The sequence below is a fragment of the Macaca thibetana genome, chromosome 5 (genome assembly GCF_024542745.1).
Source record: "Macaca thibetana thibetana isolate TM-01 chromosome 5, ASM2454274v1, whole genome shotgun sequence".
NCBI lineage: Eukaryota > Metazoa > Chordata > Mammalia > Primates > Cercopithecidae > Macaca > Macaca thibetana.
Genome location: NC_065582.1, coordinates 166,385,234 through 166,409,246, shown reverse-complemented (window position 1 = coordinate 166,409,246; position 24,013 = coordinate 166,385,234). Strand labels below are relative to the sequence as shown.

The 24,013-nt window shown below is 34.1% G+C and overlaps 1 protein-coding gene across 2 annotated transcripts in view; it reads left to right on the top strand.

Annotated features, from left to right (window-relative positions):
* SLIT2 (slit guidance ligand 2) overlaps positions 1–24,013 on the top strand; it is a 370,099-nt gene that overhangs the window by 253,441 nt on the left and 92,645 nt on the right. Inside the window, exons 10-15 of one of the 2 annotated variants that reach the window (XM_050791111.1) lie at positions 8,016–8,087; positions 8,578–8,649; positions 15,651–15,722; positions 19,800–19,943; positions 20,054–20,217; positions 21,192–21,215. In XM_050791111.1, coding sequence (XP_050647068.1) covers positions 8,016–8,087; positions 8,578–8,649; positions 15,651–15,722; positions 19,800–19,943; positions 20,054–20,217; positions 21,192–21,215 — 548 coding nt within the window. The remainder of the gene's footprint in view (positions 1–8,015; positions 8,088–8,577; positions 8,650–15,650; positions 15,723–19,799; positions 19,944–20,053; positions 20,218–21,191; positions 21,216–24,013) is intronic. The other variant, XM_050791112.1, reaches the window with a different exon arrangement.

Sequence of the window (24,013 nt, the reverse complement as noted above, 5' to 3'; positions counted from 1 at the left end):
GCTTTACACGAACAGAATTTTAAACATGAGATAAGTAGTAAAATATATGTGCACAAAAAACAAAGAGGGAGGGCTACCTTGTTCTGCCTTGGAGAATCAAATAATCTTCAGGAATTAGGATGTGTTTTGCAGGCAGAGAACTTGAGGGCTCTTTTAGACCTAAGAAGCTGCATGTGCAAAGTCCCAGAAAAATGATAGAGTAGTGTGTTTTTGGAAAAATTAAAAATTGCAGTTGTTAGAATGTAAAGTGGAAGCCAAATCTTGAAGAAGAGACTGTCCTGATGACAATAGAATACGAGGGAAATTGTATAGCAAGGTAGTAGCATGATTAGATTTCTTTGATAGGAAAATCACTCTAACATGGAATGGAGGGTGGTTTGAAAGAAAGGAGCCCACTGAGAATGAGGTTACAGCAGACTCTATAAAGGATAATGATGGCAGGCCTAGCAGCAGATAGTGATTCCAAGAGGTGGCTCTAGTGCTCATGCAGTTGATTCCCCTAAAACTTCTATGGGAAAAAAATGGAGGCCCCCTCAAATGTAAAATAAGACCCATGTAGCCTCTGACATAAGAATGAAGACATCTGGGGCATAGTCACAATGTTATTTATTCTCATAATTAGTAGAAATGTCATTGGCATTTTAGCAATTATGTTATAGACTGATGGTTAATCAGCTGGAATGACAGGTGAAAAACTACATAGTTCGTATTTTACTAGTGATCAGCATTATTTAAACTTTAGGAAAAAGATGATATATAATGTAGAGAATAACTCAGTGCAGGGGTGGAGAATAATGAGAGCTACTCTCTGCTTGTTGAATAATACTGTTAAACAAGTGGTACAGAAAGATGATTTTTGTAATTTTTTAAAACTAAAATGATTAGCAAGCAGGAGAGTTAGCTCAGTGTCTAACTCATAGTGTCTAAAAATTTTTTGTTATTAATGAGAAATAAAACAACAGAACCTCTAAGTGTTTTTCTTTCTTGGGTTGATTTAGAAATATATATATGAAAACATAATGATAGTGACATATTCTCTCCCCCTGAAATCTCTGGGCCATGTGCCTAAGCCCATTTTTCTCCTCTGAGTCTACACCATTTGGTTGCATCTATTGAGTGTATCTTTGTATTTGAATATGTGTCCTTGTGAATACATGCATGAAAATTTTAGCGCTCATTCAGAAGGTGCACACACAGATATTTTTGTCTTGCTTTAAATGCTGAAAGACCAAATGGAAAATGAGGCATTTCTCTCCTATAAAAACACCAATTGAATTTACACTTGGGGGAATCTATTTTAGAATGACATCACAAAAATGTAAAATAAAATTTAAAAATGAATACTTTTGAGGAACAAGGAATCCCAAGACAGAAAATGACAAGAATCAATTAGTATGGACACAATCCTGAGGCAAAACTTCTAGCTGTATGCAAAGTATGTCACTCTAGAGGCCAATATTCACTAAGCTGCTGAAGATGTTTATTAAATTTGCAAAGTTCTGGAGACTGCAATTACAAAACAAATAATACTATAGGCTAAAATATGTTGGATCATTTTATGTAGAAATATATGAAAGATTTTAATGATATGATTTACTGCTAAAGCTGGAAGTAACATTCCAAAAATAGAAAGAACTTACTTTACAATTATATGTAATAGGCGTGATAATCCTTAACATCAAAGAAAAGGAATGTCATCTTCCTCCTTTTCAAATGATGGGCCAATCTTACCTATGAGGAGAATGTATTGGCTACAGCGGACAATTTAAGATTCAGAAGCTACAGTCATTCTGCCTCCCCTCCCCTTACCCCATTAAGACTATGCGCTGTTCTATGGCAGCTGCTTTTGCCATTTACTGTTAAAAGCAGATGGAGAAAATGCGAAGAACTGTCAGTTTTATGTCCATGTATAATCAGCATCTGGGCTGTATGTTACAGACACAATCAATCCAAAGACATATTTTACTGGGTATTATAAAAACTTTTTTGTGTTTCTAAGGCAGTCCCCAAATTACAGATAGTGCTATATTTTAATCCTGTTGATCACAGAGATTGCAGCCAGTTATATCTTTTCAGCTTCAATGTGAATGATGTATGTGTGTATGTGTTTCATATACAGTTACTGAGTTATCTGCAAAATTGTACTGCTAATTTGTTTAAGAGCATGATTCGGGACCATATATATTTATTTCACACTAGAAATAAAATAATGTGTGAGATTTATATATACATTTATATAGTTATATAATATATGTGTGGTGGGGTGTGGGTGTGTGGGGGGAGTGTGAGGTTACAGTAGTCCCCTGTCTTCCACACTTTTGCTCTCCATGGTTTCGGTTACCCATGGTCAACCACAGTCTGAAAATACTAACGTATTTTGAGAGAGAGCGACCACATTCACATAACTTTTATTATAGCGTATTGTATTAATTGTTGTATTTTATTATTGATTATTGTTAATCTCTTTAATTAAACTTGATCATAGGAATGTGTGTATAGAAAAATAAACAGTGTATATAGGGTTCAGTACAATCTGCAGTTTCAGACATTCAGGGGGTCTTGGAATGTATCACCTGTGGGTAAGGAGAAACTATAGTATATGCTGTAAACTTTTAATTCTTTAATATATTGTGCTGCATATTATATTTTTGATTGCATATATATACATATTTTTATTATTTCACTATTTTTGTATAAGAAAGAAAACACCATATATTTTTTCTACATCTCATGTAATTTTTAGAAAACATGGTAAGTTCTATTCTCCCCATTTTTCAGGAAGAGAAACTGAGACACAGAGAAAGAAAATAGCTTTTATAAGGTCCAGACAGCTAATCAGCTGCAGATCCAGGATTTAGCCCATGTCTATATAAGTGCAAAACTCATATTTTTAATCGCTAAATGACACACCTTGAAAAATTCTATGTATGTCTATAAAGTGTAGACATATCTCTTGAGGGCTATTGAAGATTTGGCATGTGGATGTTATTTTATATAGTTTGTCAAAATAACACAATTTTAAAACATTGAAAATAATGTCTAAGGATTGAATGCTAGAGAGCTGAAAGTGTCATTTAAAGTGCTAATACTGTTTAATGTCTTATAACTGTCTTTAGAACTATTTTTTAATTGCCCCGTCATACACACTGCATGTTGTATACCCTACTGATGTAAGATCTGCTCACCGATAACCATTAGTATATTTGATGTGTTACAGAGCCCATCAGTCCACAAGGGGCAGAATCAGACTTCATTGGACTAAAAGATGGCTGCACATAATTGACATGTTGTAAGAGTCTTGTGTATTAAAGCAGAGGGATATTTCATGATTTTTTGTTTTCTATAATTTTTGAAATAGGCACCAGAAAGTGTTATATATTGTTTGTAGTTCATTCTTTAGGAACTTTAAAGGCGTGAAGACATGTATAATGAGGTAGCAGTAATTAGAGAACAAGAGAAAAAATTGTAGAAGTGGAAACAGAATGGGAAGAAGTCTTTTATTGGATAAACAGACTTTTGAGTTATTTTTAATGGTGTAGTTAGAAAACTGTCTTCATCTTCTCATATATTGAGCATGTAACTAAAATTTCCTTCTACATTTGAAAGAGTAGTAACAGCCATTGCTTTGGTTCCATGTATGTATGTATGTAAACACACAAACACGTACAGTGATAAGATGTTATGCAATCATTTCCATAAATTATGTGGAGAAAAAGGTGTTGGCTCCTCTTACATGGAAAAGTCTTTCTTGTCGTATGTGATTTACAGTACTTTCCTCCCCTAATCACTTTCTAAATCTATTTTTACTTTGAAACTCATGATACTGAATTTTCTCTGAAGGACTGGCATTTGAAAATCTCTTAATTATGGTGGATTTTATCCATGGCATGAAAATATATCTTAGCCATTATACTATCTATTTTTGTAATCCTGGAATGTTTTTAATTAGGTTCTTTGTGGAACAATGGATTCAAATTTGCACTCTATAAAATTCAGCAGCTTCTATGCTATTAAAGCACAGATTACAGGACAGCAATGCTAGAAAATGTAAATTTTATTTGCCCTTTCTTTTTACCTCAACCTGAAAACTTTAGTATTTCACTTCTTTATTTTTTATGATCTAAGTATGTTTTCTTCTTTTTGTAAGACAAAGGACATCATTTGAGATGTGTGTTGGTTTTAGTTTATCAAATATATTCTAAAGTTCTTACAATGAAAAGAACAAACTCTTTATTCTAAAGACCCAAATATTTGCAATAAGTACAAATTAGTTTATTGTTTGTCCACTAAAGAAGAGACAACAGGCATTTTGTAATATATTACAATTTATTGTTTGACATCTGTCCATGGTAGGATATTTTCCTGCTTGAGAATCTGTCCCTCTGAATGAAGGATGCAATTATGTTTTGCCTTAATGAACTGCTGAGACTGTGCAATAAAAACCAGTTCGCTGCTGAGTCAGTGTAAATAACAACGTACACTGTGTATCAAATACTTTTTTTAAACAAGATTGAAAATAGATATATGAATAAAATAAACAAATCCATGGTACATGTCATTGTACAATTTTCTGTTGTACATGTAAATGCAATAGTTTGCAATGTGAAGATCAAGTCCTTGGTACATTGCAATAACGGATGATTCACGCAGCATCACTCAAATGTGTCCAAAGTATTATTTTTGCATATAAAAATATAATGCCATTTTATCATGACTCCTCTTTCTTTTATAACTTTTTGAGTATGCATTTTCAAAAAACAAAGGCCTTATTTATTGTATAATTTGGGGTTTTTTAACCTTCAATCAGTGAAATTAGTTGTAGATTAATTACAGAAATTATCATAACATATATTTGAGTGTCATTAGAAAAATTAGTGATCATGAGTATTCTAGTTTGAGACTTTAAAATAATAATTGAATTTTAAAATTTCCAAGGAATATCTTCAGTTATATCAAATTATAGAATTAGTTTGGCCACATTTGTGAGCTCAGGTTATTGACATTTCAGAAGTCTCTACGCTGAATATAGCATTAAAAAAAGACTTATATTGGAAATCTAACTGGAAAATAAGATTATTTATCAATAAAACTTTCACAAATGTATGAACATCTCTGCTTTTTGATTATCATTGAATTCCAGTCATATAGCATAATATTTTGGACAGAGTAGACATTAAATATTTATAGGGTGAATGAACTAATTAATGATTATTGGTTTCTTTAGATTATTTTCAAGAACCTGAAATCATATCTATGAAAAGTAGTGTATGAACTAGCTTTGCATTACTATTAAAAGAAATCTGCTAGTCACTAAGAATTATTTTTTTTTCTCATCATAGCACTATGTTATTGTGAGCAAATCTTTAACACATTGAAATAATATTTAATTGGCCAGGATATGAAGTCTTCTAACCAATCAGTATTATTCCATCTGTAGCTCGTTTTCTCTGTATATTTATTGATTACATTTTAAGCTTAAAATTCTACTATAAGAATGAATAAAGGCCAAAAAGAATTTCTCTTAACTGTCAATCAAAACATTCTAATCAATAAAGTAACAGGCAAATGATTTACATGTCCTTTACTCTATTTAGAGCTTTTGAAAAAAAAACTCCCTTTCTTATGACCTAGATAAATAATACAGATGACAAACTCATATTTCCATCATACAGTTTATTTACTGTCTTCTGGAGCAAATCTGCCCATTAGGAGCCAAGAACCCAGTGGGCAGGGATATGTGAAAACGAATAGAATACAGTGAAATAAGAACAGAGGAGTTAAGATGGTGTCCTTGGGTATATAGGAAAAGGCGCAACTCATTATACCTAAGAAAATAAGGAAAGGATTTAAAAGGAGGCCATGTTTTCGCTGTCTTAAAATAACTAAGCATTATTGGTATCAATACTAGTATAAAAGTATCACTAACATACATGTCCAATAATAAGAAAGAATTGAGGAAATAGGATACATTTCGACAATGGAATATTATGAAGGCATTAAGAGTAATGTCTTCCAAAATGTTTAATGATACAGCAATACATGTGTGATATGATGTTGGATGTAAAGACAATACACGCAATTCTATTTGCAGTAATACCTCAGTTACATAAAATATGCTCAAAATTCTGTATGCAGTAATACCTCAATTATATAAAATAAATATGCAAGCAAAAAAACGCTAAAGTAAAACTCACTGATCTGAGTGGTGCATTATGGATTTAGTTTTTAACCATATTTTTTACATTTTCCAAGTACAGTAAGCACCAAGGAGATAGTCTAGAGTGTCTCATCAAAACGAAAAAAGATTGTTAGTAATATCAAATGTTACAGTGAGTTCAAGAGCAATGAAAACTGAGGAAACCCGTTGAATGGTGAAATAAAGTGGTCAGAGAATGAACCCTGATACTGTTGAAGAAAAACCGTAGCACTGTGAGAAGGGCTTTAAAATCAGAAAAGACCAAAATTTTGGCAATTTGATTTAATGTCCTAGGGATAATTTGTTTGTTTTGATTTTATTTTCATTAAATGTTGTGTGTATGTGTGTGTGTGCGTGTGTGTGTGTGTATGTGTTAAAGTATTACCAACATTCAATAAAAATGAATTAATGTATATGACACATACATGGTATGTTTTCATATTTATTCATATTTAAATATATACACACATATACGTATATATATTTATATAATATATATATGCATATATTTTTTCAAATCCAGGCAGGAAAGTGGAACTCATGCTAGGTGAGCTTTATTTTCCTGTTGAAAATGAACTCTATTTTTCTGTTGAAAAACAGAGGGATTTAATATAGAGAATGGACTAAACAATTGCAGGAAGATAACAGGGAAAAAACTGCTACCACCCCAGGGCTATAAAGACAGAAGAAGCTGGTATTTTACAAAATTAGAAGGTGGCACCAGCAGAAAGTAAAATTAGGAAGGAGACGAGACCACTTCTGTAGACATCCTGTGAGACAGAGAAAGGAAGACATACCCCAGCTTCTCCTCTCCGCCAACCCTTCACCACCCTACCAGTGTCTGTCACTGGCAAATCTCACAGCAGCCTGTTGGCAAGTGAGCCTGGGATATATGGTTCACTGGAGTCAGCTCTCTGGGACACAGAGCAGAACAGAGGCGAAGGGGATGGGAAATGATCATAACGATGTTTCTTTGGAGAGAAAGGAGGCTGAGAAGCAACATTTTTTTGATAGACTAAAATATGTACCAAAGACTTCATGAAATCTACTGATTTGTGCGTTGATTCATAACTAGGTGGGTAAAATCTTGTCTTTCTCTGTTAGCAGGACCATAGAGTAGATGATATCAGAGTTATTTTCAACTCTGTGATTTTAGTATACCATAAAAATACTTCAATGGTGCTCAAATGCACTTCGCTGCAGTGGTTTTTATGTGAAATATTCACAAAATGAATCCACAGAGCCTAGACTGTCTTACTGAAAGTATGTGTAGCATATATGGATTTATAATTTAACATTTTGCCTCATAAGAAGCTTCAAAATTAATTTTGTGAGTAGAAAATTATTTTTTAACCTATAATACGCTTTCTGTAGAGGAAATAACAGTTTTATAAAATTTAATATTCAACAGTAATTTTCTTTGTGGAAAAGTTATGATTGTATCTAAAATATGTAATAGATTTATTCAGTATTTCTACCTATTTCTCTAATTTATGTTAAGGTAGTTAAAATGTACTCCTAAGTTAGTTTCTTAAAGGTATTATTTCTTTTGTACAAAGTCCAGACTTAAATATTGATGGATATGTAGTACTTAAAAATCTGAATATTTTAATTATTTTTATAATTGCCTTGTTTTTAATCCCAATTTGCTTCACATTTAGGGACAGAAAAATTAAATTTAGTGCTTATTTTTCAGGAAAAAAATATATCAGTCATGAAGAACATCAGTTTTACTTCTTGACATCAGTCCTGAGCTTGAATTAAACATGTCTGAAGGTTCACGTCTCCATTTAAAAAGTTGAATTTTTTTTCATTGCAGACGTTTGGAACAGAATACAATCAAAGTCATCCCTCCTGGAGCTTTCTCACCATATAAAAAGCTTAGAAGAATGTGAGTGAATAATATTCTACAATATATGTAATTTTAAAAATTAGGTCATGAGACCATGCAAAGAAACCTAAGTATGAGTATATCAGTGTTTGACAGCTTAAATATTAAGTGATGTGACTGTCTGATTACTAGCTCTGTAATAATATTTTAATCTTAATATCTAAACTATGTAATTTTAAAGGTCTCTGTAATTTAGCATATTGATTCACACAAATGTGAATGTTTATGGTCAATATATTTTGCAAATATATTCAGGTGTTCTTTTGTCAAAAATAAGACATGGCATCTTATATGGGAAAATAGACAATGGTTATTTTTTAAAGCATGATTTCTTTTTTAAATTTCGGATCCTTCAGATTTTAAGTGTTGCACATTTTGTACATGTATTGATGAGTACAAAACCAACATTTAAAAGCCATACGTAGCTATTTCCACATTAAATCTCACTGACATTCGATTGAATGTAACCTAACCCTATTTCTAATCTTAGCGACCTGAGCAATAATCAGATCTCTGAACTTGCACCAGATGCTTTCCAAGGACTACGCTCTCTGAATTCACTGTAAGTATTCACTGGGTCACTGAAGGAAAACAGAAAACCATAGCAAAGAGTGGCTACCTTTTTTAAATTGGGGTTTAAAAATACTCTTTTTTATTGTGAATAATGAATTATTAATAATGTTAATTATTATTAATCATTACTGGATCCCATTATTTTTATGGCGGACTGCTACCTGTCACTAAAATTCACCAGTTTGATCATTTTGCTGTTAGGAGAGCAAGAGTCAGATCCCCTTTTTGACCATTTTTTTATTTCTAAAAGAAAAAGAAAATATTTATTTTGGAAAGCATATAGCTAGTATCTAGGGACAATATCAGTCTCCTTTGAAATGCTAGGCAAAGTCTTGCTGAGAACACTTGAAGATGACCACTGAGAGGAAACCTCGACTCTTTTTCATCACCTTAATGCTATCCTAAAAGAATAAGCTTTTAATCTCTCAAAGAACAAAGATTTTAAAATATGACAGCTTTTTAATGTCAAGAGAACCTTCAGAAAGATAACTATGTAAATTAAAGAAGTTTAAATATATAGAAGCTGTTATTAATATTACTTCACACTTGTAAAAAAATCTTCAAAAGTCCACCAAGTAACCTTTAGATCAGATTTTAAAATTCGAAAGTGGAAGCCGGCATATTTTTATTTTTTAAGAGCTGATACTCAGAGAAAGGTTCTTATTGATGTCAATTCCTGCCGAAATCTTTCAGATTTCAGAGGTCAGGGGTAGCCAGTGAGAATGCTAAGATACACATGTGCGAGACCCAGATAAACCCCTGGAGTTTGTGGAACAACTTGCGGGCACTCTTTCCAAGGGGAGAACTAGATCGAAGTGCTCATCTGGGCACATGAGTGTTCAGATTGCTATGTTAGTCTGTTAAAAAAAAAAAAAAAAACTACAATTTTATTTTTAAAAAGGAAAATGGAAAACTGTTGCTTAAGTGGCAGTATCCGCTTGGGTTCACTTTTGCTTTTTTTGTCTTGGAGGGTTTTGACTAGAAGAAGCACAGGATTAAAGGAACAATTGTTGGCAGAAAATATAGAGTGTAGTCATGTATTGCTCTCAGGCTATACTGTCAGGTTCTAAAATAACTAGGTTCAATGTAAAACTCAGATCACCCAGTCAGATTGTCCGTAAAGTACTGTTAGCACCATTCTGAACAGTAATACTATCCAGAATAAACATTGACAACCTCCCCATCATACAGAAGGACAAAAGGCAAATCAGCATATCAGTTCCTGATTCTCCACAACTTTGGTCCTCAAAGATAACCATTATATGTCAAGAAGAAGAGAAATCAGTGGGAAATTCTTATTTATATCAGCTTGCTTGCAGAGTTTGATAGTAAGCTCTTGCCTTAATAGTGTTAATTGACACTTCTGTGGTTGTAAGAATTAAAAGAAAATATATAAAGATATTTAAAAGTAAATTATAAATAGAACAGCTTATTATAATTTGTTACTTCTCTCAATAAATTACATTATGTTTGTTGATAAGCAGGTTCCTGTAATTATTATAAATTATGTAATCTAATAAACAATAAAATAGTGTGTTGTCACTCTTTTTGCTATTTGCTAACACATGTAAAATAACATGATTGCTACATTGAACTCTAAAGCCTCGTGGTGAGAGCACTCACACACCCAGTTGTCTCAGAAGGCTGTAGAAAAGCTTTATCTTTACTTGAGGATAAAGTAAACTGCAGTTAAGTGAGGGAGTTAAGTCACTGGGGTTTTTCCAGTTCAAAATGTAGCAATACGTGGAAGATTACAAACTGTTTGCCGAAAGTGGAATACCTGCATAATACTGTAAAACAGATAAACTGGAAGAGAATCAAATAGCTGAGTTATTTTAGAGAAACCCCACGTGTCACCACACATATTATTTTCCTCGTCATGTTCACAGTTTGAGTTCACTTTCCAAAGTTTAAGTTATTTTCCCCTCCTTAAAATAGATAACTACACATATTTGCAATACCTCTCTTCTTCATTGATCCACAGTTAATATGTTCAAAAGAAATGTATTGGGCCCGATTATGTACCAGGCCCTAGTAGAGGGTCTAGAGATGCAGAGTGCCCAGAATACAAAAGTCCCTGCTTCATGGAGGAGACCAATGATAAACTGGCAAATGTATAGTATGCATAAAATTTACCTATATTTATAGTATTACATCTATCTGTGGATGAAAATGCTATGAATAAAAATAAAGACAGAACAAGGGATAAGGAATGCTGTGGTTGGGGGGAAGCTAAAACCTTGAATAGGATGATCAACAAAGACCTGAAGAGTGAACTGTGTAGATAGTGCAGATATATAGAGGAAAGGCATTCAAGACAGAGGGAACAGTTAAATACTAAGGACCTTTAGCAGGAGTATGCTAGATGTTTCAAGAATTAGCAAAAAATATCACTGCGACTGGAGAGTAGTGGGTGCTTGAAACTGAAGTAATGAAGAGAATGCAATTGTAACTACAGGTCTGGGACACTGTAATTAGGGTGGGGGAGGAAAGCCAGTGAAAGCTAGATTTCCAGAAAAGAAATCTATTATGCTGGAGATCATGATACTGACCAGGAGTTAAAACTTTCCAGAAGGGAGCAGAGTACTCGGGAGTATGTAGTTTACTACAAAAACCATGCAAGTACAAGGCAACACCTCTATTTAAATAAAAATTTTGCTTACAAGTTTCGCTTACACCTGATATTTTAATACCATGCCTTTCTAGAACTGTACTCAAGAATATAGACAGATTAATCACTGCATTTGCTAAATACATGAAAATATTTGAAGGCGATATGATGCCAAGCACCTCTATTGCATTCTACTTAAAAAATAAAAATTTCAGCCAGGTGTGGTGGCTCACGCCTGTAATCCCAGCACTTTGGGAGGCCTAGGCAGGCAGATCAGTTGAAGTGAGGAGTTCAAAACCAGCCTGGCCAACATGGTGAAACCCCATCTCTACTGAAAATATAAAAATTAGCCAAATGTGGTGGTGCACGCCTGTAATCCCAGCTACTCGGGAGGCTGAGGCACAAGAATCGCTTGAACCCAGGAGGCGGAGGTTGTAGTGAGCCGAGATTGCACCACTGCACTCCAGCCTGAGCGACAAAGTGAATCTCTATCTCAAATAAATAAATAAAAATTTCAAGTTATTTAATCGCCAAAATTGCATCTCTTAGAGACAAGTGGACTTGATTTACCTAATTTTTTTATGTCCTCTCCTACTAAGAAATCCTGTAACTTTTAATTAACATTATCATTTATTTTTATTATGTATTATGTAAAATAATAGTGTTATATTAATATATTGTTACATAGTATAATATGCAATATATTAACAGAAATCAAACATTTATCATGTCATTTTATCTTCAGGGATTTTAAAATTTCTTTCAATGTGACATCAACAAGATTTTTATGATATTTAGTAATAATGTCTTAAGAATTCAGCATACTAGTGTTTTTAGCATTGTCTGTAAACAGTTTTTATTGTTTTCTGTTTATTACTTGGAAACTTCCTTCTATAGTAACAAAACGTTTTAAGTGTAGTATCAATGTAGCATACTGCTAAGCATATCACCTTTAGGACACTAGGTGGCTATGTTCAAATCCTGGCTCTAGTACTTAATAGTTAGAGGCTGAGCTAGTTAGTAAATTCCCTGGGTATTAGTTCTTCCATCTTTAAAATAAGGATAAAGTTACTTCCCTGCTAGCTTTGTTATAGAGTAAACATCAAGAGATAATAGGTATGGCCATGGCAAATTCATCTCTTGATACAAAGCAATTTGTATGTTTCTGGATCTCAATTATTTCAGAGAATCTTTCTTTATGCCCAAGGTCCTCAATGTATGATTTTTCTCTTTTCCCATTTTCTTCATTAGCCCTTTGTAAACTATTTTAATTCATTTACTCTAATTTCCTTATTTCTTGAACTAGCTCCCAAATTCCACAGAGGTCTACAGTGGAAGACTTGAACGCTGTACTTAGATTTCCGGCAACCTTTTCCTAAACTGCTGTTAACTCTCCTGCCCAGTATCTTGCATTTTACTACAGGTTTTCAATGAAAATTAAAAGGTAGCACCTCTGTTTTGTCCTCTGCTTTATCTTTACTGAACTCTTCTAAAAATCACTTCGAGTTACAACTTTCAAATATATACATTTAAAAAATTTTGTAAGTATAATTTCCCTGACATTTTTTTGAATAATAAAGCCTCTGCCCATGACACTTTTTTCATGATAATCATCTTATAAGTTGCTATTTTGGACATTTTTTTTCTCTTCAGTAGGAGTTGTCTTCTGCCAGCTTTCTTTTTTGAGACAGGGTCACGCTCTCACCCAGGCTGGAGTGCAGTGGCGTGATCTCGGCTCACTGCAACCTCTGCCTCCCAGGTTCAACTCATTCTCCTGCTTCAGCCTCCCGAGTAGCTGGGATTGCAGGCGCCTGCCACCACACCCAGCTAATTTTTTGTGTTTTTAGTAGAGACAGGGTTTCACTGTGTTGGCCAGGCTGGTCTCGAACTCCTGACCTGGTGATCCGGCCGCCTTGGCCTCCCAAAGTGTTGGGACTACAGGCATGAGCCACCGCGCCTGGCCTCTGCCGGCTTTCAACAAGAGCAGGAGAGCTCAAACACTGGTCACCAGCTATTGCTGCCTCTTACTGTCCTCATGCTGAAACTCACAAGGGCTAAACTGTGTTTAACATTCTTGGCCTTCCTTATAGCAGCAGGTACAAGAACTGCCTTAAAATTTCCCTATTTTTCCAAAAGACTAGTCAAAAAAAATCTCTATCAGAGTATTTGTGTGTTGTACACATATAATAGTACATATGCATATACTGTCTATGTGGTATGCTGAACATAAGTCGTGTATAAACTGTAGAGAAGATACTCAATTAGTCATTCTTGGTATTTGGGTGATATTATCCACATCCCTCATGTATTGATTTTCTTTTCAGCTGATTCCACTTTTGTCTTTCAATTTCTTTAAAACATTTCTTTTCCTCTAACAGTGTAGGACAAATTCTCACTGGCCTTCTCTTAGTTTATATCTTTATGTGATGATATTTCTTTCCCTCATTTTTATAGATTTTGGCCCTATTTCCTGGGCTGTCATCCAATTTCTCTATCCTGGTCTTTGGATTTTTTATATTTTAACTTATTTTCCTTGCTGTCACTTTGATCTCATTGCTATGTAAAATGCTGTACCCAGCCCTAGTCCTGCTAAACCTTTTTGGAGAAATGTCATTCCCATCACATTGAGTATTTCTTTATTATTCTTATGGTTAATACTCCATACAGCAATAATACCTATACGGATACATTTCCTGCATCCTAGTGTAATTTTCTCCTTTTTTGCTGTTTACCCACTTTGTCTCATTACAATAGCATCTGTTACTTTTTAACATGGTCTTAAGGAAAACAATGATTTATTGGAAAAAATAATTCCACGACATAGATACGACGCATCTCCTAGCTTGTTCTCCTTTCTTGCTATTTGGGCCAACCTTCAAAGCAAAAGTCTCAAGTGAACAACCTACTAAATTGTCCACCCCTTGATCCTCATGCAGGTTCTCCACAATTTATACACATCTTTGTTCCTTTCTAAATTGCAGTGGATTCACAATATCAGACTCTTCGACTATTCAAAATTACTCTTTTGGATTTCCCTTTGAAGCCATATCTTCTTTATCTCAGTCATATCAGTGTCTGAGACATGGGCAGATGATGGACATTCAAAAATGACTATTGAATTGAGCACCAAACTTAGAATCTGGCTACGTTACTGGCATGTAATAAGTGCACAATCTCTATTGCTGAGTGAATGAATTAAATGATATTGAATTGAACATCCCAAATTGGTGCCATCTTAATCTACTCATTTGTGTTTCCTAATGCCCTCTCTTCTGTTAATCTTGACCTCAAAATATATATCTATTCATGCTTTACCTTTTCTGATTCCCTTTCTGGCTCGTTCTGGACAATATAGAATCCTCTCTTTTGTTCTTTGATTTTTAAAATGGTTTATTTTCTAATTGATTTACTTTTCTAAAGAAATCTACGTTTTCTACAAACAAAATTTCATGTTCTGTTTTATAGTTATATCATGGAATCTAAAGAGACGAATGGAATATCTCTTTACACTATAATAGCACCCAGCTTTATTTATTCCTTTGAGGATTTTCTTCACATTTTATAATATACCTTACCTCTCTGTGACATTTTGAAAAAGGAACAGCTTTTCTCTCACATACTCATTTCTCTTGTATTATTATTTTCTTCCTTTTCAAAAAGAGATTACATACTGCTGCCAAACATATCAATTATTTAGATTCTCATTTCAGCTTTTTCTTTATATGTTATGGCAACCATTTGTTTATTTCCCAAAAGAATATCTCTCTGATCTTTGAAAATAATATGTACTTATTTTAGAGATATATTAAAATACACAAAAATATGTAGATGTAAATTCAAATCACCTCTGGATGGCAAATCATCTGCCATCTAAATATGTTTCCCTTTTATTTTGTGCATATATGTATATATTTTTAAAACAAAATTAACATAATACTTTAACATGCTTCTTTTTTACTTAATGTTGTATGTATCATGAGGACTTTTATGTCACTACGTACTCTTCTATTCTTGATTCTACACTTAGCATTCTTCGTTATATATGGTATGCTCTCATTACATATGAACTGTGTATGTGTGTGAGTAGAAAAACAACTTAAAAGGAAACATTTCTATGAAAAGGCAATGCAAGTGGAAATTATGTGTATATATATATAATGTTCTTTATTTTTTTGTTTTCCAAATGTCCTACAGTAAGCATATATCTGATCTGCAATCAGGCAAAAGACATTTGTAAATGAAGTTTGTTTATTCAGCTGTAACTTTTATGATGTATTGATTGCCTACTAACTTCCTCTATGCCTGAGTAAATATGTATTAGATGAATTTGTTATGCAGGTTCGGTGTCTAATTTTTTTCATTTAAAACATTTTTTTCAGTGTCCTCTATGGAAATAAAATCACAGAACTCCCCAAGAGTTTATTTGAAGGACTGTTTTCCTTACAGCTCCTGTAAGTATTTGATTGTTTTCCATCTCTCGAGCCTAGTAATATATATTAGCCGGTTTGTTATCTCATATTTTTATGGAGGCTTTGGAAAAATTTGACTCAAAATGATACAGTTTAACAAAATAGAAAAGATTAGTCTAGTCAAGCTAACATTCTTGATTATTTACTTGAAGACACTACTTTTTGGAGTAGTCCCCAAACCATTTTCTCTACACTATCATGAATGTATGCATTCTGGCTGCTCTATCATTTAAAGCTTCTACAATCCCTGTCCTTGTGAAACACCTCTGTTTTAACTTACCCAGTAGTTGGAACCGAGAAAGATATGGTGATATACTCAACAACCTTTGTCCAAAGAATCTGCAGGAGCCACAGTACTGCAATAACTTCCTCAAACACAGATGGTGTGCAGTGAGCTGTAACACATGGTAGTCTTCAGACTAACCTTTAGAGAGAGAATTACCTGTAAATAAAAGACCACTCTGATTAGACAATAGATACTGCTCATTTGTCTCAAAAGAAGCATTTACCATACATATTTGCAAAAAGCAGATTTAACACCATGTGTTTTAATGCATGCCCATATGAAAAGTAAAGTTGGAAAAAATATGCAAATATTAAAACTTGGTAATCATCAAATTCTATTTGTATCATCAAACAGAGGACCTCATTTGGAGCACACACTGGCCTAGATGCTTTAGATACAAAGATAATTGTGTTGTATTTTTTTTCTTAGTAAATCTCCCTTAAAATTCTTATGTATACAGTGTTATTTTCCCTCTGGAGTATATTTATTTCTTGGCATTTATTTGGTAACTATTTATTCCTAATCCCACAGTCTTCATATATATATGCGCATATATATTATATATATTATATGTAATATGTATTATATACTTATATATAACATATATTATATATATATTTCCTGAATTGATAAACTTATATTCTTAATTACATCCTATTATCCATGTCTTAAACTTTTTCACCATTATGCAGAAATGTATTTTACATTCCATCCCAGCATGCACACATACAAACAAATGAAACAAAATGTTAACAAAACAATAATGAACCTTATTATGTGTAGTGCTCTCCTTTCTGTTCACCCCTGCCCCAATTCTCTCTTTATTTTCTCAGTGCTACATAACCAGTAAATTTATTTTACAATAGACCAATGAGTTATGACAAATACTGATTTCGTTACTTAATGACTTTATTTGGGTTTCAAATTTTTCTAAGCTTCGCATTTCCATTATTAAATATTGTTACTAATTTGATAAAATTATGCTATTCACAGTCCAGATGTCTGTACGCATTGTAGATATCGCTTGATGCTGTAACCAAGTATTGCCTACTTGTGACTCACCTCTCTGCCATTCTTCCACATTTCCCTAGAATTACTCTCTGTGCCAGTTATTCACAGTCACTCTTACTATCACTGACCTATCTACTACCAATACATAAAATGTCACCTTCTTTTTCTTTCCATGCACACTTATTGGTGGCTGACGTAACACACATGCTAATAAAATATGGAGATCTATATAGATAAACCTTCTAAAGCCATCTTTATAAAGTTTCATTTCTACACTAAGGCTCATTCTTAAGCCTGCCAGAGCGAAAGAATGACATGATTATCTCTTTACAGCTGACTGAGAACCTGGTAAAGTTAAGTGTCTTAGTTTTGGTTGGTCAGATATTAGAGAGAAGAGTCAGGGAAATAAAAGAAACAAAACAGATTATTGTTTAATATTTATTTACTGTTCTTTGGGCCACACTGAGTTAAAGTAAGTACAAACTGCATAGATGCAAGATGATGCAACATGACATCTTTCAGTTTCTTCAGGCTCCACACAATTTCATTGTCCTTGTTTGCTCTCTAACTGCTTTATTCAATTAGATTATTAATTAAAGAACAGGTCAGCATTACTCTCCTCCCAGGGAGGAGAGGTATGGAGTTAAGCAGCCCCTGTCACCCACCATTTCTTGAAGGCTTTTAAGAAAGTATTACATATACCAGAGGGAAGATGAAAACTTCAGCTCCTGACGGGGAATCAAAGAGCACAGCCAATTGAATCACCGTGAGAAAGTCATCACTTTGCATGTTGCTGATGTAGCACCTTTAAAAAATCAAGTGAAACGGAAATACCCCATGTTAACACAGAGATCGTTTTATTGTCAAAGGAGAAAATATTTTTAGTATGTTAGATAACGAGGCATAGCCAAACCACATGACACATATTTTTTGAGCTGTTACATATTTGTTAGAAGTTCTAAGTATCAAAGCAGTGAACTAAATATAGCTAGATATAGCTTGATGCTGTATCCAGTATTGTCTACAGTTTCTCCCTCTTAAAAGGCAAGAATTTAAAAAAATTTTCTCCATCCCCATGGAGAAAAATATTCTTTCTCTCCTTATATAATAACATGCTTCAGACCATCGCCAATGGGATCGTTTCACCTCTCCGGGGCCATTCACACTATGTATGTGTAAGTTATTTGGATCACATTTGATGACATTGTTTCCACTGTGAATGCAAGAGTTGAGTCCATTACAAGTCATCTATAAAACTGTACTGTATTTCCAAAGGCATTTGACCCAGAACCCCTTTATTTGTGACTGCTATCTCAAGTGGCCAGCAGATTATCTCCATACCAACCCTATTGAGACCAGTGGTGCCTGTTGGGGATGGAGAAAAAGAATATTATTTTTTAAAATTGTCCTTCCTGAAGAGGGAGAAACTGTCATTGGCCAAATAAGCAGGTCTGCATAAAACAGGTGACAAGACTGCATAGCATGGAATGACATTCTGCGGAACCCAGAGGGAGGAGTACTTTGTTGGGTGGAAGTTGAGTTCAGAAGGTGGTTGAGGAAAGTAGAGAGCAGAGTACATGCTGAAGAATAAACCTAAGCTCACACACAGTCACATCCACAAGAATGATGTTTGCCAAAGTATAATCCATAAACCACAGTTGCACAGAATATTGATATAGTATATAGGGGGAAAAAAGGAGTTTGTGGGGAATTGTGTTAAAAAGTTAAACAGGTATTTATAATATAAGACTACAGCCTATACTAATGCATCATGTGACTCTCCAAGAGGGTTGTAAAGTATTCACTCAACAACCAATATTTATTGAGCTCCCAGTATGTGCTGGGCAGCTGGGAAAGGAGGGGAAATGAAAGAGACATATGGATGATTTACTGTGGGGTAGGGAGGCATATAGATGACAGTCAGCAGTAACATAAGTTGCATATAGCAGAAAAAAATATATATATATACTTTAGAAAATAGAAAAAGTAGATCAAAGTAAAAGGAATTGAGAGTGCTAGGCATTGGGAAGGTGTCAAAGACAGCCTGCATGTATTAAGGAGAGGGGTCCGGGAGGCCAGATTGAGAAGGCAATATTAGAGCAGGCTTGACATCTGGGAGATGAACATTTCAGACAGAGAATAGCAGAGCCTGGTGTGTTTAAAAAAGAGCAAGGAGATTAGTGATTGGAGCTGTAACAGCCAGGAGGAGAGAACTGGGAAGATTGCAGAGTTCTGAAGAGTGGACTACTGGTCAGGCTGTTGTGACGACTTAGGCTTCTGTCAGAGCCAGTTGGGAGCTGTCACGTGGTTCTGAGATAGGGGTGACGTGATCTCTTCTATGTTTAGAAGGACCACACTAGCGACTGTTTTGAGAATAGCCTGAACTACTTTTCCACAGAGTGTTTTGAGGGATTAATGGTGTCTTAGGACATTTTTATGGTGTCCTTGCCAGTGGAGGATGGGTCTCACCCATTTTTGTGTACTATTCCACCCTTACATCTTCCAGAGGAAATGATTAATAATTTGTAGTGAATACCTGTATAAGTACCACTAGATTTAGGTTCATTTGATCACATGACTTTTGCTTTATATGGTAAAACCCCACATCTCCAACCTCTAATTCCTAAATTATTAAAGTTAAAATGTTAGTGTTGAGGTTAAAGAAATATATTTCACGGCTGGATTCTCTTAAAAAGCACAAAATCTTGCAGGTGAGTTAGTGAGATGCTACACTTTAATTCTACAACTATTTAATCAAACAGATTATTGAATGCCAACAAGATAAACTGCCTTCGGGTAGATGCTTTTCAGGATCTCCACAACTTGAACCTTCTCTCCCTATATGACAACAAGCTTCAGACCATCGCCAAGGGGACCTTTTCACCTCTTCGGGCCATTCAAACTATGTATGTATAAGTGATTTGGATCACATTTGATGACATTGTTTCCACTCTGAAAGTAAGAGTTGAGTCCCTTGCGAGTCATCTATAAAACTGTTCTGTATGTGTTTCCAAAGGCATTTGGCCCAGAACCCGTTTATTTGTGATTGCCATCTCAAGTGGCTAGCGGATTATCTCCATACCAACCCAATTGAGACCAGTGGTGCCCGTTGCACCAGCCCCCGCCGCCTGGCAAACAAAAGAATTGGACAGATCAAAAGCAAGAAATTCCGTTGTTCAGGTAATTTCTTCACGTGTTAATTTCCCCTGTGACCAACAACAATGGTTACATGAGACCTAACAAAAGCAGCTGGCCTTCGGCTGATTAGTGAACACTGTAGAACCATATTTCTTTTTCTTCTGCCCATGAATAGCAAAATAAAGAGAACTGTAGACACAGTTCAAATAATACTTCTATGTGTAACATTTTAATACCACGGAGAGCAGAAGTAGGCTATTGACCAAGTTAAAAAGAAGCCTACATACTTCATAGTACCTTTCCAAAATTCAAATTTAACAAGAGCCTTTTAGCCAACTGAGAATACCTTTGAAGTATGTTAAGTCTCATGTTTGTTGTCTTGACCAACCTCAAGTAATTAACTGTATTTTCGTTTCTTCAGAAAGTGAATTGAGACTTGGTTACATGATTTGTTTGGGCTCAGAAGTCCAGGGGCACCGGGAGGGACTACAGATCCCTTGCTTCTTACTCTGAATGCAATTCCTCAGTTTGCATTCTCTTATTTTGCATACAACTGTGAGGATGCATTTTTTCCAAAAGCTATTTTTATAAAATATTTTGGGAATATTGCATTTATTTGTAAAAAGCTAAATATGAATACATTGTATTGATATTAAATGGAAGGTTTCCATCATTCAAATTTACTATTTGCTTTGATATAATATTTTCCTTTTTTTTAATAGAATACATTATATGTCTGTTTGGTAGTATGCTACCTAACTATTCCAGGGGTATTTCACATTCGGCAGTTAATTTCATACTAAAAAGCTAATATAAGGACCCAGCTGGTTATTGTCCATAATTATAGATGCATTTACTACTCACTGTACATTATTATATGTCAGTCACAGCTGTGAATATACATTTTTCACTTAATTGTAGTAACTTTAGTCCATTCTTAATCTAATATAACTCATATCTCTGCTTGCTGACATTCAGGTGCATCTTCTATTTTTTTTTTCTCTTTTTTTATTTAGCTAAAGAACAGTATTTCATTCCAGGTAGGTTTTGCTCGGTAGTAGGACTAACTACAGACACCCTTTCCTCACCTTATAAAATATAGCTTCTAAAACTGATATGCATGCTTCTGAAAGTACAGTGGATACTCTATAGATAGATTGACTGATGCATATATCACTTGTAGCTGTTTCCTGAAAACCTGACCTTTGCATGAGCTTCTGATGTTAAACATCTATATTATTAAACTCCACCTTTTCTTCTCTCTCTTTTACTTTGGCGCATTATCTAAAATTTCTCACAGTAGCTAAAATGTTTGAAGCTATGGCTTTCTACTTAAATCATTTTCTCTCCATACATTGTATATCTGATCTTCCAACCTGTTTTTAAAATATAGCTAATTGAGCTGGTTTTAAAGACAGAGATCTTTCCGACGTCAAAGAGCTTGTTCTACATGAAATCAGTTACAGACACACAGAATTTCATTTTCTACCATGAGACTTACTTTTTTATAGATTCTTATATTTAAAAACTGTTCTTATTGCTTTACTTTTGCTTCACTGTTTGTAGAAAAACAGCAGCTTCCTGCTGATTTATATGCAGTTGTTTCTTATTTGTTTATGACTTTCCATTCTTCTATATCCGGAATTACAATATAAGTCTGTAAAAAGAACATTGATGTCTGATGTGAAAGCATCAGAAGTTCATGGTCTCAAAATGCCTTGAGTAATTAGGCAGATGGATAGAATGTGTCTAAGAAAAGTAATCGCAATGTTTTACCACTTCAATCTTAACACTATCAAGACTGATGATTCTAGAACTAGCTCTTTAAAATACGTTTCTTTACTTATTTTTCCTTGCCTGCCAATTGTGTAAAATGCCTCTTGACTTGTTTGTTTTAAACCATTATGTTAAGTATTGATTGGCCACATTCACCATCTCTTGGGTATATTCTCGACTATAAAATATTTTAAGAGCTACAGATTAAAAGATATTTCTACAGCGTTAGTGTACAGTGTTAGTCTACCTTTCCGTATTTTCTAAAGAATAACTCTGGGTTTAGTCTCTATTTTAAGGAGATATTTGTTGCTTGCCATTATTGAAATACAATTTGGATAATTTTATGGATTTAGTAGATTTGGTTATATGACTTATTTTGAGCTTGAATGATCAGTAGCATTGTATGTATTATACTGGCTGCATAACAAGTAACATGTTGAAAAGAACAGTTGATTGGCCTTCATTGATAATGTTTAATATTAATTACTTTACCCAATTAAGTGGAAAATAATCTGATAGCTATTATTTAACCAAAAAAAGCCATATTCTAAATACCAGATGACCTATTGAATAGAACATTAATATGATTTAAATCCTAAAATTATGGCAGTAATAGGTACCAAATTATTTAAACTATTTAATTTAAATACACTTAATTAATAATTGATGAGTTTAATATTTCCAATTCACTAAATAAAGAACAAAAGTGAGGTTATTTTCACGTATTCTGATACAGTTCTTCCCTGTTACTGACAGCAGCCAAATTTGGATTTGGAAATTATCTTTTATATCAAATATCATGTCTTAACTTTCAAGTTTTGATAATTTAATTTACATTATTTAAACATAATAATTGCAGAAGCCAGGCCTCAAAAGGATCATTTGGGCCTCCTTCCCTTTTTTCCAAAAATTTTAATTAAAATTTGAGTCCACCTAAAAAGCCACCATAAAATAAGCATTATTACTGTTCCACTGAATGCAGATTATTTGAATTGCAAGATACCCAGTGTACCTGTCATTTAGACTTTGTGCACTCTTACTTCATTTTGGAGTGAAGCTTAAATCATAAGGCACCAGATCCTCAATAAATACTGTGGCATTAACTGCCAAATGTAATGAAACCGTGATATTCACCATCACAAACTTCTTATGAGATTCTGATTCCATTTCCACTAAGAAACATTATTTATAAGTTGAAAAGTTCATTAAAAAGTATACATCACAACATAAGGATTAATCCAAATGTTCTAATGATTGTCCTTGAGGATCTCCATGATTAGTTTTTCATTCACTTTTACGTGTGGACCTCCCTACTACCATTTTATATGACACTCTACATATTACAGTGATAAAAGAAAATCTGTCTTGCAGAGAGTTCATCTTTTAAAGGAATCGAGAACTTAATTTGCACTATGCATCTTTTATTACATTGGTTTTCTTGTGAGACCACCGTGCTTCAAAATATTATTTAAAAAATTTTACAACGCATGACAATTCCCATCACATCATGCTATTTTTTCAATAATTACCATAATAAAGAAAGAAGGAAGAGAGCTTAGTTTTATAAATATGTATATTAATCTTAATTGGGATTCCTCTTTCTTTCCTTCTTGGTGATCTTTACTTTTGCAGGAATTCACCATTTTGGCTGTAAGTAAAAGTGTCTGATCTGAAACATAATACCCTCCCTTTTCAATCCTGATGTACCTTCTTCTAGTCTTGGTCTTTGGCACCTTTTTTTTCAAGAAGAAACCGCAGATCCTTTGAGCTTCTCTGTTGTCCTTATAGCTCACCTTCAACTTCTTCCTGGATGTTGTTCCTGAAAGCTGTTGTTTCCATTCTGCAGTTCTGAGGAACGGTGGAGGCACCTTTTCCGTATAGTCCCTTCTTTGTGTTTCCAGGAAATCTTCGGTAGTAATACTCTTACTATGGTCATAAACATTCTGCGGGAAGAATGCATGTCATGTAAACAGTATTACATTTCCAGAACACCTGTAGCTTTTCTCTTCCTTCCCTCCATTTTCCTCTTGGTCTTACCTTTGGCCTAGTGGTTGGTGTAGTG